This window comes from Eptesicus fuscus, chromosome 8, assembly GCF_027574615.1.
Source record: "Eptesicus fuscus isolate TK198812 chromosome 8, DD_ASM_mEF_20220401, whole genome shotgun sequence".
Classification (NCBI taxonomy): domain Eukaryota; kingdom Metazoa; phylum Chordata; class Mammalia; order Chiroptera; family Vespertilionidae; genus Eptesicus; species Eptesicus fuscus.
The window spans coordinates 41,493,202-41,507,518 of NC_072480.1; the positions used below are offsets into that span (position 1 = coordinate 41,493,202).

General features: G+C 38.1%; 1 protein-coding gene across 1 annotated transcript in view; it reads left to right on the top strand.

Annotated features, from left to right (window-relative positions):
* Positions 1-14,317, top strand: part of PIBF1 (progesterone immunomodulatory binding factor 1) — a 203,066-nt gene that overhangs the window by 13,551 nt on the left and 175,198 nt on the right. The window contains exons 3-5 of the mRNA XM_054719848.1: positions 339-439; positions 7,583-7,781; positions 9,990-10,109. Coding sequence (XP_054575823.1) covers positions 339-439; positions 7,583-7,781; positions 9,990-10,109 — 420 coding nt within the window. The remainder of the gene's footprint in view (positions 1-338; positions 440-7,582; positions 7,782-9,989; positions 10,110-14,317) is intronic.

Consider the following 14,317-nt stretch of genomic DNA (forward strand, 5'->3'; position numbering starts at 1 on the left):
CGTATACTGGGTCACTAGTATGAATATAAAGTACAAATGAAGGGTCTGACTTGGAAATAATTACCTGGGTGAGAAATCAGCATAAAATCCCAGTTGTCAATAGGCTTCTATTCAGAGTGGGTTAAGGGGGAAAAATAGTCTTAATGACACCTGGCAAAAAGTAACATTTATGGCAGCAGTTTTAAACCACAGTTTAAAAATAATTTGTATGAACAGACTACAGTTTATGGACACAATTATTGCAAAAACACTCTCTATTTAAAAGCATATTTCTTTTAAGTGTTTTTAATAATAATTTGAAAGATTACCAAATAATTTACCTTTTCTTCTTTATTAAGATTGAAGAATTGGAAGAGAAACTTAATGATGCACTTCACCAGAAGCAGCTACTAACTTTGAGATTAGACAACCAATTGACATTTCAGCAGAAGGATGCCAAGTAAGTTTTTAAAATGCATCAATACCTACTTAGTGGTTAAAAGTAATGTCATTACCTGTTCATGTATGTGATTATAAGCTAAAATAGAGAAATTTTAAATCAAGTTTGATAACAGGTCTACATCTAGATAACAAAAATGTAGGTTATTTGATACAGTCCACAAAATAAAAAAAGTCAAAATTCAACATTTATTCAACAAACATCGCCAATGTAAGTGAACCATAAGTGACAATTGGAGCTCTCTAAACGAATCACCACTTAACCTGCTGTCTTGATGAACCTTTTTTCATTTGCTCTGCAAAACACACTGATTGATTTTCATGGCCCTTTGAACTCTTCTGGCATAAAGTGTCTCTTTTTGCCTGCATACTTTCTCCAGCTCAGTTATCTACTTATCAAGAATCCATTGTGTTTACTCACAGATATGCCTATGCCAGTTGTATTTATTATACTTATGTAACTTAATTGTAATTATACTAGAGGCCTGATGCATGAAGATTTGTGCAAGAATGGGCCTTCCTTCCCCTGGCTGCCGGCACTGCCTTCACTCTGACCAGAGCAGCCTTTCCGCTCCAGCCCAGAGCTGCCTTTCTGCCTTTCCATGCTACCCAGAGGCCCGGAGCAGCTGGGGTGGTGCAGAACACCATGGCGATGACACAAGTGTCCTGCCCCGCCCCTGGCTGCTTGGTGCCTGTGTATGCAAATTAACCCACCATCTTTGTTGGGTTAATTTGCATACTCACTCCTGATTGGCTGGTGGGCGTCGCGAAGGTACGGTTAATTAGCATGCTACTTTTTTGTTAGGTAGATAAACAAATATGAGTACAAAAAAAGTTGTTTCTTTCTTATAAAAACTATAATTCTTTGGAAAGTTTCAATAAAAAGGCGTGACTAACAAAAAATCACCAAAGTAAGGGTAAACAAAACATATTTAGAGATTGGGAGGCAAAAATTAAACAAATCCATAAAAAGTATCCTCTCCATTTCTCCCCAAGTGTCTTTTAAGGTCTCTTGCCACTATAAAGAAATTGAACTAGGAAATTATAAATAATGATTTACACACATACATACAAAAAACATACATCCATATTTTAAAAAATCTGGAATTTATGTAAAAAGTTTGAAGGTGAATGTTTATTTCTATATTTTAATTAGAGGTAAATGTGTAAATTAGGTGTTTTTTCCCTTTATAACATTTTACTCTTTAGCTGACATTTAAAAAAGTTATCTGACTTAATTATTAGCCACTATCATGTTAAATCAGTGGCTCTCAAACTTTAGCATGCATCAGAACCATCCAGGAGTCTTGTTAGGAAACATTGTTGGGTCCCATCCTCAGGTTCTGATTTGGGTTGGCGGTTGGCATCCAGCAAATTTCCATTTCTGCTAAGTTCCCAGGTGATGCTGCTGGTTCAGGGTAACACTTTGAAAACCACTGCATTCAGTAATAGGTTTTCTATTCTAATTCTTTAGAAATTTATCAGATTGGATGATGCTGAGAGTGTAGTTAGGAGGCTATTGCGATAATCCTCTTGATCACTGATGAGAGTAAAAAGGTATATGGATTCTGAATATATTAAAGGTAAAGCTGATATAATATCCTAATGGATTAGATATAGGATTTAAGAGAAAATGTGGAGCCAAGGATTGTGCCAACATCTTTAGCCTCAGTAAATGAAAGAATGGAGTAGCTATCAGTTATGATAAAAAACAAAACAGTGGAATAAGTTTGTGAGTGAAGAGCAGGAGTTCATTTTGGACATGTTAAGTTAGAATTATCTAATTAGAAATCCATTGGAATTGTATGAAAAGTCTGGTCTGGACATAAAAATCTGGGAGTCATTTGTACATAGACAGTATTTTAGTCATGAGACTGGATTAATTCCCCAAGGAAGGACCAGGTACTCCAGAATTAATACAAACCAAACAAGAAGACTGAGAAAACACCATCAGTAAAATAGGAGAAAAATTAAGAAATTAAGGAAAGAAAGGGTAGAAAAGAGGGATTAGTTGTATTGTGTTATCATTAGGTTAGGGATGAAAAGAACTGAAAATTGACCATTAGCAATGTAGATGTCATTGGTGACATTGAAATTTTGGTGTGAGTGAAGGAGGGGGTTGACAACCTGACTGGCATGGATTTAATAAGAAAAGCATTGGAGACTGCCTCTTGCTAAGTGCATGCAAACCTGACACTAGAGGCTCTAGTCTCAGTTCACATCTTAGCCTCTCCCAGTACCTCCAAGCCCAGCACAAGCGGCATCTCTAGATCACTTTGTAGCTCATACCAAGTGGCCCAAGGCAGAGCAAAGGCAGGGGCTGACATTGGTTTGCACCAGAGCACTCCCACAAGGCTCCAGAACTAACACACCCATGGCCAGCTTCAGATCTTACCATACAAGAACACCAGTAAACCACCTCCACACAACACACACAAAGGGCAGACTTAGCAGGCACTAGAATCCCGCCAAGGCAAATCCATGGGGTTAACATCTGCATAACAGCTCCTCTGCTATAGTCACAGCCAGTCTTACAGCCAATCAGCCTGAAGGTCAATCCCTCCCATTGACATGCCAACATCAATCAAGGCTCAACTAGAATAGGAGGGAACATACAACCCACACAAGGGACACACCAGGAGCATCTGGCTCCCACAGGACACCTACTACATAAGATAAGGCCACTCTAACCAAGACAAGAGACTTAGCAGCTCTACCTAATACATTAAAAAAAAAAAAAAAAAGGAGGCAGCCAGAATAAGGAAACAAAGACACATGTTACCAAATGAAAGAACAAGACAGAACTCCAGAAAAAGAACTAAACAAAATGGAGACAAGCAATCTACCAGATGCAGAGTTCAAAACACTGGTTATAAGAATGCTCAATGAACTGAGTGAGAACTTTAACAAAGAGATAAGAAACATAAAAAAAGGAGATAGAAAACATTAAAAATAACAGGTCAGAAATGAAGAATACAGGAGAGGGAAACAACAGTAGATTAGCTGAAACAAAGGATCAAATCAGCAATTTGGAAGATAAGGCAACAGAAAACACCCAATCAAAACAGCAGAAAGAAAAAAGGAATCCAAAAAATTTAGGATAATTTAAGGGGCCTATGGGACAACATCAAGCATACCAACATTCACATCATAGGGGTATCAGAAAAAAGAGAGAATAAAGAATTGAAAACCTGTTTGAAGAAATAATGATGGAAAACTTCCCTAACCTGGTGAAGTAAATAGACATAACTCCAGGAAGCACAGAAAGTCCCAAACATGGTGAACCCAAAGCAGCCCACACCAATACACATCATAACTAAAAGGTGAGGAGGACCAAGATAGCAGCGTAGGTAAACTTGGGTACTTGCTGCCTCCCACAGCCACATCAAAATTACAACTAAAATACCAAAGAACCATCATTTAGAACCACCTGAAATCTGGCTGAATGGAAGTCCTACAACTAAAGAAGTAAAGAAGAAAGCACACTGAGACTGGTAGAGGAGCAGAGGCACGGAGCGGCTGGTCCAACACCTACGTGGGGCATGTTTTTAATCAGGAGGGATATATAGGCTGCGGAAGCCTCCTGTGAGGAACAAGGGGTCTAAGCCCCACACCAGATCTCCAGTCCAGGTTCTAGTGCTGAGGAGAGAAGCCCCTGTAACTTCGGGCTGTAAAATCCAGCAGGGATTGTGGCTGAGTGACACGGAGGCTGCTGGAGACCCAGGCAGTTCTCTTAAAGGGCCAGCACATGGACTTACTCAAACTAGCTCCCTCTGAGCTCCAATGCTAGGGCAACAGCTTGAGGAGGATCCAGGGACATATGGGAGGAACTGGATTGTCTGGCATCGGGGCAAGAACTCAGGGGTGGCTTTCTCCCAGACAGGGGTGCTCACAGAAGTCATTATTCCTATGCTGAGACCTCCACAGTCACAGAGCTGATGGGCAGCCATATCTGAGTTTGGCTCTGCCCTGGTGATCCCTGAGACCCCACCCCATCCAATTTGCAGCCCCACCCAAGCTGTTTGCAGTAGCTTTTCCATATGAATGTCAATCCCTCCCATTGTTTGAAAAACTGTTCAAGAAACAATTCAAAATGTCCTGGCTCAGGCTTCTTCAGACTTTTCTAAAATCTCTCAAATAAACTGTGGCTGGCGTCAGCATGCCCCATACCTATCAATAAGAGGCCCAAGACAGCTTGGTCTTGCCTGGGTGCTTCCAAGCCCAGTACAAGTAACAGCCATCTGCAAATCACTCTGTGGCTCCTGCACTGTGGCCCCAGGTAGTGGCTGACTTTGCACCTCCCAGGAGGCCCCAGAACCAGTGCACCTGGTGGGCAATTTCAGACCATACCAGATTATAACTTTACACATCCATAGGCAACACACTCAAGGGGCAGACTCAGTGAGCACCAAAGCCCCACTGAAGCAAGTCCTGCTCCATAGAGGTGTCTTCTGCACAGCTCTTCTTCCACTGTAGACACATCTGGTCCTCACAGCCAATTGGTGTAGATGGGTGAAAAGGGGGAAGGGATTAAGATGTGAAAATTGCCAGTTATAAAAACAGTCATGGGGAGGTCAAATACCACGTAGGGAATATAGTCAATAATCTATACTAATAAAAGAGTAATATGCTAATTGGACCAGATAGACCGGATGTCTTCCAGACATCATTCTGGACGTCCTTCCTCACAAAGCTGGGGGTATGGCCAGCCTGCAAACCGCCCGTGGCCCCTCGCCCAGGCTGGCCCTGCCCCCAGTGGGACCACCCCCCCACGCTGATATAAAAACAGTCATGAGGATGTAAAGTACCACGTAGGGAATATAGTCAATACTCTATATATATAAAAGGCTAATATGCAAAGTGTCCCCTTGGGAGTTCAACTGGGAGACCTGGAGTTTGATCGCTCACTATGACGTGTTTTGACCACCAGGGGACGGCGTGGAATGAAGGAAGGCCCCAGCCAGTAGCCAGCAGCGGGGGAAGGAAGGCCCCAGCCAGCAGCCGGAAGGCCCCGGTCGGCCCTGATTGCTGGCCAGGCCTAGGGACCCTACCTGTGCATGAATTTTGTGCACTGGGCCCCTAGTATTGTAATAAGCATGTATGGTGTAAGTTGGCTACTAGGCTTATCAGGATGATCACTCCATAAGTTATACAAATGTCTAATCACTGTTGTACACCTGAAACTAATATAGAATTTTATGTCAACTGTAATTGAAAAATTAAAAAATATTTTTTTAAAAGAAAAAATACAGCCCAGTCAGCGTGGCTCAGTGGTTGAGCATTGACCTGTAAACCAGGAGGTCACAGTTCAATTCCCGGTCAGGGCACATACCCGGGTTGCGGGCTCGATCCCCAATGTGGGGCATGGAGGAGGCAGCCGATGAATGATCCTCTCATCATTGTTGTTTCTATTTCTCCTTATCCTTTCCTCTCTCTGAAATCAATGGGAAAAATATTTTTTAATAAAAATATTTTTTAAAAATATAGTATGAAAAATAATAACCAGAGGCCTGGTGTTATGAGCAAATTATAATTTTATGTTTAAAATGGAAAGTAGTATAAAATGTAGTTTTGAATTTTTCCAAAATATGAACTTAATAAAATAATCTGTGATTTTAGTATGTCAAGAAAAGAAAAAAGAAAAGCATCATAGGCAATGAGCATATACAACTTTTGAGAAGTTTTTTTTCCATGAGGGAGCAAACATAGAGGGCATTGAAATGAGGTCAAAAGTTGTGGGTTTTGTTTGTTCATTTGTTTTAAGACAGAAATAACAGCATATTTGAAGTTGATGGGAGTAATGTATTAGGGAGGGAAATAAATCAGAGATGGTCCCTTCCTGCTCAAAATCTTTGGGTAGGCAACTAACAGTAGCAGTGTCTACTACATGTATTCTTTGAGAATGATGATTACGTTCAGATTACTGTTTTCATTACCTCATAATATTTGAATTACTACCTTATGGTGGTTCTGTGTTACCATCTTAAAGAGGTATACCTTTTAGTACCTGGACAAAGAGAAATGAAAATTACTTTAGAACCTAAGTTCTCAAACTTAATTCATTTTGGAAAACTGTTCAAGAAACAATTCAAAATGGAATCATTTCTTCCCATTAGAAATCATGTAAATTTAAAAAAAAAATTTTTTTATTAAGGAATTATATGTGTACATATCTTACCATTGTCCCCCCCCCCCCAGAAATCATGTAAATTGAATGAATTCATTCCAGACCCCAAATGTTTCCCTGTTTTAACCTTTTTTATACACAGTATATGTCTAATGTACTGTTTAATCTGTAAACACTTCTTAAATTTATCAAACCACCTGCTAGAAGCCTTAAATGAATCACTTTCAGCACTTGTTTCAGGAGTGTCTTTCAGGTCAGCATGCAGCATCTTTGCTTGTTCATATGTCACTGCCTCTGAAATGCTATCACTAGCTAACTGCTTTTTGTTCATCAACAACAATTTTTCTACCTCTTCAGTTGCCTGTGGTCATTTGTGAAAGAAATTTCACAACATTGCACTCTTGATGGCCTCTTTATTGTTAATCAATTGTGCTAATCATCCATTTTGCCAGCAACAAGAGCAAAAGGAAAAAAAAACCCACAAAAATATTTACAGCACAATTTCCTGAGATGTTAACAACGTAAGGTTTAGCAGTAAACTGATCCGAATTCTGTGCATGGGATGACACTAACTAACTGAGCCATACTGGCCAGGGCTGAAATTAGAATATTAATTCTCTATTTAATCATTTATGTGACTACACATTTTTTATCCTTTTTATTGAATGTCTTAGGGTGACTCTGGTTAACAAAATTATACGGGTTTCAGGTGCACAATTCTACAACACATTATCTGTATGCTGTATTGTGTGTTCACCATTCCAAGTCAAGTCTCTGTCCATCACCATTTACTAGTATCCTCCATATACCTCTCTCCACTCCATCTCCTCTTGGCAATGTGGGTGCACATTTAGTAATTGATATAGAATTGTCATTTTATGTTTAACTGATTAAGTAAATAATATTCTAGCTAGAGCCAAATATACTATTTGAGCTTCTCATTTTCTAATCTTATGTCACTATAAAAAGTAAATCTTCAGAAGTTTTTTAAGCTTGCCACAAATTATCTCTTAACAGAAAATATCAAGAACTGATGAAACAAGAAATGGAAACTATTTTATTGAGACAGAAACAACTAGAAGAGACAAACCGTCAGCTAAGAGAGAAAGCTGGAGATATTCGTCGAAACCTGCGTGACTTTGAATTGACAGAAGAACAATATATGAAACTAAAAAGTTTTCCTGAAGATCAGCTCTCTATTCCTGAATATGTATCTGTAAGTATCTTAAATCATTTAAAAAAAAAAAACTGCACGTATTTTCAGGTTAACATTTGCCATTTATGTTAGCCATAACTTCTGAAGTACCCAATTATTTTATGGCCCTGATCTGAAGATGGTGAATGGTGTTCATTTCAGATCACCAAATTTTCAAGGGTCTTGATCATTGATCTCCAAAGGCAAGCAATAAGTAGAGCTCTGAAGTTAATGGCTGCATAATCTATAGAAATGAATTATTTTATCATAAACTGGTGGTTTGTAACATTCTCAGCATGAAAAATTATAGACATAACAGTTATAAGTGGTTGTGGGGGTTAGGGATAGTAGAGAAGAGGGGAGTTCATATGATTATAAAGGGGTTGAATGAGGGAGATCTTTGTGGATCTAATTCAGGATTTTGACTGCAGCGTTGGTTACACAAATCTACACGGATTGATCTATAGCAATAGTCTCAATGTCTTGGTGTCAGCATCCCTTTATACTCTAAAAGTTACTGAGTACACCAATGAGCTTTTTTTTATGTGGGCTATATCTGTTACTATTTACCATATTAGAAATTAAAGGAGACATTTTAAAACAAGACTATTTAAGCACACGTTTGGCTTAAGGACGTTGATATCTTCACACATCATGTAGCCACTGGCAGATGCCATTGAACAAGCATGAGAATGAGAGCAAAACAGGCAAAAAATGTTAGTATTACTAGGAAAATAGATTTGATCTTATAAATTCCCCAAAAGGGTCTCAGAGTGGTGGGGAAAGGGCAGCAGTCCCCAGACTACACATTGAGAACTGCTGGTTTATGATAGATGATAGAAAGATAGATAGATAGATAGATAGATAGATAGATAGATAGATAGATAGATAGATGTCATTTCACTGTAATAGGCTTGAATTTTTTCATTTATAAAAGGGTTAATTATAATAATGTTTTTCTATTGAGGTAATTATGGAGATTAACTGTGATTACCTATGTAAGATGCTTAGCTTAGTCCTTAGAACATAGTAAACAATAAAATATTACCTATTATTTTGCTCTAGTGGTGATTGCTACTCTTGGTTCTCATTTGGATAAGGCTTCTAGATTAATGATTTCCTACAAAATATATTACTTTTTTCTCCAGCTTTTTATTGAAACAAATATAATGTTTCTGCCCAACGAGTACTGTCCAAAACAAATATCTTAAGTGCTGTTCTTGAGGCTTTATTCATAATTGATGTCAGGCAAATTCCCCTAAGAGAATTATGAGTGGGAAGAGAGGTCTGAACTGAATGGAAGTAGTGATCTGTAAGATACCTTCAGATTCATTGTGATTATCCCTTATATTGCAATGGTAGCAGTATGTAGAGCTTTACTAAGAACCTAGATGTGGGCTTATCATATATTTAGGCATTGGAGATAGAGCAGTGTCCAAAGCAGACAAATATGTCTGCCCTCATGGAACTTACATGTTAGTGGAGCAACACAGGCAATAAATTAAAAGTAAAATATTTGGTATGTTTGTCATATATGCTGTAGAGAAAAGAGCAAGAGTGAAGATTAGGGACGGCTGCCAGGTGGGCATACTATTTGAAATCACGTTGGGGGAACCAGGGAGAGCTTTATTGATAGGGTGACATTTGATCAGAGCCCCGAATGGAGAGAAAGCATGAGTCTTGCATTTATATGTGGGGGAAACAAAACTTTTTTGTCAGAGGAAACAGCAAGAGCAAAAGTTTTGAATACTTGATGTGTTCAGGAAATAACAAGCATGTAGTGTAGCAGCAGTCGCCAACCGGTAGTCTGCGGACCACTGGTGGTCTGTGAGGTCCGAAAGGTTGGCAACTGCTGGTGTAGAGCAAGCATGTCAAACTGGCCTGTGGGCCACATGCCTCATTTATTTGGCCTGTGTTAGCCTTTGAGTTTGACATGCTTGGTGTAGAGTGAGGAGTGATAGGAGACGAGGAGTAAGTAGTAACATAAGATTAGAACTGAATTGAACATTGAGATTTCAAGTATTAGTAGTCAGGTCAATTAACAACTGTCTTATTTTAGTTTTGTACAAATAAAATTTTTTATATAGGCTCTTAATCTGAAACTCCTTAACACTTTTCTTTTATGACCTTAATATTTTACTTTTATTACTAATGATTGAAAGTACTGTAAATTAGCACATTTTAATTTCATATTGGGTTTAAAACCTGCTTATTTAATTTTTTATAAAGATTCGGTTCTATGAACTAATGGATCCATTAAAGAAGGAAATCTCTGAACTACAAGTGAAAAAGAATTACCTATCAGAAGAATTAACTGAAAACAAAAGCCAACTGAAACAACTGACAGAGGTTTGTATGATTTTGACCACTGGTGACAAGAGGCAACAAGTTTTTCTATAAGGAATTCCTCAAGATTTATGACAGAAATGTAAAAGTCAATGATAGAAAAATAGGACATGGGGATGCTGACTGTTGTGATTCTTCATAAATGGTGGGAGGAAGTTAAATCATTAAGAAGTAGTCATCTTAATGATTGACAAGATAAGTCCATGATATTGACCTCTAATCATGGTTGAACCTTTTGTTGTAAACTCATTTTATTCTCAGTTTTTCATTATAGACTAGAGGCCCAGTGCACAAAATTCATGTACAGGGTGTGTGTGTGTGTGTGTGTGTGTGTGTGTGTGTGTGTGTTCCTCAGCCCAGCCTGCACCCTCTCCAATCTGGGACCCTTAGAGGGATGTCTGACTGCCCGTTTAGGCTCACAATCCAGGACTACTGGCTCCCAACCGCTTTCCTGCTGGCCTGCCGGCCTGCCTGCCTACCTGATTGCCCCTAACCACTTCTGCCTGCCAGCCTGATCACCCCTAACCACTCCCCTCCCAGCTTGATCGACACCTAACTGCTCCCCTGCCTGCCCGATCCCCCCACTGCCCTCCCCTGCTCACCTGGTCACCCCTAACTGCCTTCTCCTGCAGGCCTGGTCCCTCCCAACTGCCCTCCCCTGCTGGCCTGGTCGCCCCCAACTGTCCTCCCCTGCTGGCCCGATTTCCCCCAACTACCCTCTCCTGCTGGCCTGGTCACCCCTAACTGCCCTCCCCTGCTGGCCTGATCATCCACAACTGCCCTCCCCTGCTGGCCATTTTGTGGTTGCCATCTTGTGTCCACATGGGGACAGCCATCTTGTGTGTTGGAGTGATGGTCAATTTGCATATTACCTCTTTATTATATAGTATAATGAACAATAAATATTAATATTTAATACTAAAATAATTTTAGCTTAATTATACGTTGTGTTGGGTTTTTTAATGGTTTATTAAATTACTGCTATAATATTTGGAGAATTCAAAGATATTCGTTCAAGTTTCATTGCTGCAACTTGACAATGGCATGATGAACTTAGATTAAAAAAAAAAAAAAACTTAGTCTTCTCTACTCTCCTCTGCCCCAAACCTTAAAACTTCTCCATCTGTAAAATTGGGGTGATAATATATAACACCTGCCTCACATGGTCATTTATTATGAGAATGAAAATCATTCATTAAATAGTTATTATACATCTGTGTGGCAAGCATTGTTCTAACTGCTTGGGATACATCAGTGAACAAGACGATGAGTTTATATTTTAAAAGGAGTGCAGGGAAACAGTGTAAATAAGCATATCACATAGTATGGTGAAAGGTGATACCTGCAAAGGAAAAAAGGAAAAAAAACAACAACTGGAAAAAAGCAATTGAAATTCATAAACATTACAGTACAGATAAGGTAAGGATTGACTTGCAAGAGGATAAACTCAAGACAAATATAAGAAGGTACTACTACTATTTCATAGAACAAGTATAAATTAATAGAAACTTAAAAGAGGGCACAATAGCCAACAAATAAAGTTGCCTGAAAAATTACCTGATAATCACAACTGTAAACCGAAAAAAAAGTTTAGGCTGTCATACAGAGTCAGAAGCATTTTCTGAATAAAAGGATTTCAATCCCAGAACCTAGGTACCAACTACTCTGGGAGAACAAAGACAGGCAGGGTTTATAAAGGCAAAATCGCAAAAGGTAACTCTTTCTTACAAATGAAGGATTGCTGGTTATGTTAACAGGGATTGGTTAATCCCAATATGCAAATGGAGAAGGTGAAAACTACAAGGAAGGAAGTAGAGTCCATGTGTGTCCATGGAGCAGTTGTTCCAGGATGTTTATGGCTCCAGGATGTTTTGAGCAGAACGTGGGCATCACTCCTTAGTAGCCTCCTGACTCTATTTTAAGTGACTTAGCATTGTTCATTCCATTTTATTTGCTCCACTATCACAATTCCGTAATGGTTTACTAAGAGAAACTAAGATCTTGTTAACTGGGTCTCTGAGTTTTGATACTAGGGATTAGGAAAACAAATTTGCCACTTTTTCTGGATTAGCTTTTTCCAAAATGACCCTCATTTGTTCTCTTTCACCACACGGTGGCAGCATGTATCCACCTATTTCTTCAACTGCTTTCAGCTACTCAGAAAATCTTGCCACTTTTTACCTAGAGGCCAAAGTATTACATTAGGTTACCTTATTTTAATTTAGAGCCCAAATTTCATATCAACTTTCTAAACCAAACTAATACAATTCAGTAGACTTATAACTGGGAGAAAGTATTATAAAAACTGAAACCTTTCTGGCGTAACATGTACTCTTCAGATTAAAGGCATCTCAATTATTACATTGAATTTATAATTATACCTAACAAAAAGCCCAAGTACAGTTAGTTCTGCTTTTGTTCATATAACCTGCTGGTTCATGGCAGATAGTAGGTGAAACTGTTTTAAAAATTCAATAGAATGTGATTTTTTAAAATATATTTTTATTGATTTCAGAGAGGAAGGGAGAGGGAGAGATAGAAACATCAATGATGAGAGAGAGTCATTGATTGGCTGCCTCCTGCAGGCCCCCTACCAGGGGATCGAGCCCAGAGCCATGGCATGTGCCCTTGACTGGAATCGAACCTAGGACCACAGGTGTACGCTCTATCCACTGAGTCCACAGGTGTACGCTCTATCCACTGAGCCAAACCAGGTAGGGCAAGAAGGTGATTTTTGACCTTTGAAAAAGAAGTCAGTCTTCCTGAAATGCCAATGTTAGTGGATTTCTGAGATCCTCTTTCATAATTTATTCCCTCATCTTTAGTTATTTGGAAATGATAGCTAGATACTAACATTGAAAAATAGGGTTTATCTTTTACTTCAAGTTTAGAGTTTGGTTATAAGTGTCAATAAGAGTCTCTAGCATATTTTGAGCTGTATAATGTACATGTGCTTGTGTATGATACTTAGTGTTTTCATAAGTGCTATATTTTTACTTCCTAATTATGAGATCTCTTTATAACAAGTCACAATTTTGAACCAGTACATGTAGTTAAATTATGTGCAGTTGTGTAGTATTGTAGATTCATTTCATCATGCTTCTTTCATTTTTAAAAAAATTAATACTATATAAAGAGGGCATTGATGAGTCTGTACTTAATAAAGCTATTAAGTTTCATGAGGAAATGGTGAAATAATTTTCTCTTATGAGAACTTTGGTAACTAGGAAGCAAAAAGAATGTTTTGTTCAAGATAACTTCCTTGTTTAGAAACATAGTTACATTTATTGAGAAAAATTCTGCAAGATTACCTTGAGTCTCATCTTACGTAGTAATATGTGAGTAATCCAGTTAATTCTTTTGGTATGAAAATTATATATTTCATTAATGATACATACTTGTTATTCAGGTTTTTATATTTCAAGGAATGTTAGCTGTTTTCTGAAGTTTCTTTTTTATCCTGCCCAACTTGTGAGAATTCTAAGGAGTGAATTCTCACTTTCCCAAAATAGTTAATCAAACCATTTCTTCTCATTTACTAAACTGCTAACCACTGTAAACTAATTCTGATTTGAATCATTGATCTTAAGGTAAATGTCACTATATCTCGTTTGCAATTGCCTTAGCTGTTTCTATCACCCCACAGGCAGGAGATCACTTCATTTATCAAAGATTTATTTTGACACATAAGTTACCACTCTCTTTTCAATTTACATAGGGTGAGACAAAAGATTTAAAGAAATGTATTATATCTAAAGTAAGTGCCTTTTGGTTTACACAGCTAATTGTTTAAAATGAGCCTATATAATTGCATCTTTGAATAATGTTTTACATTTTGTAGAAAACATTTAGCTTTGATGTTATTTTGCCAAATGATTTTTAAATATGTATTTAAGGAATATTTGTAGTAATTGTTTTAAAAGGAGTCCAAAATTAGTATGATTTATGCATGTACCATATTTGAACCCATACAATTTGCAACTAAAGTTTTCTAACACCCTGGATTTGAGCAGTAAATAATAACAACATTACTTCTAGTCAATAGTTTTATAGTTTCCACAGAACAGATTCCTCAATAAATAGGAACTTGAAATTAAGAAAAGAAAAAACTATGCATGAACTCACGAAAAACTAGATTCTAGTTCTATTTCTGCTAGCTCTGGAATTCTGGACAAATCATTTAACTCTTCTAGGCCTTAATGTTCTTATTT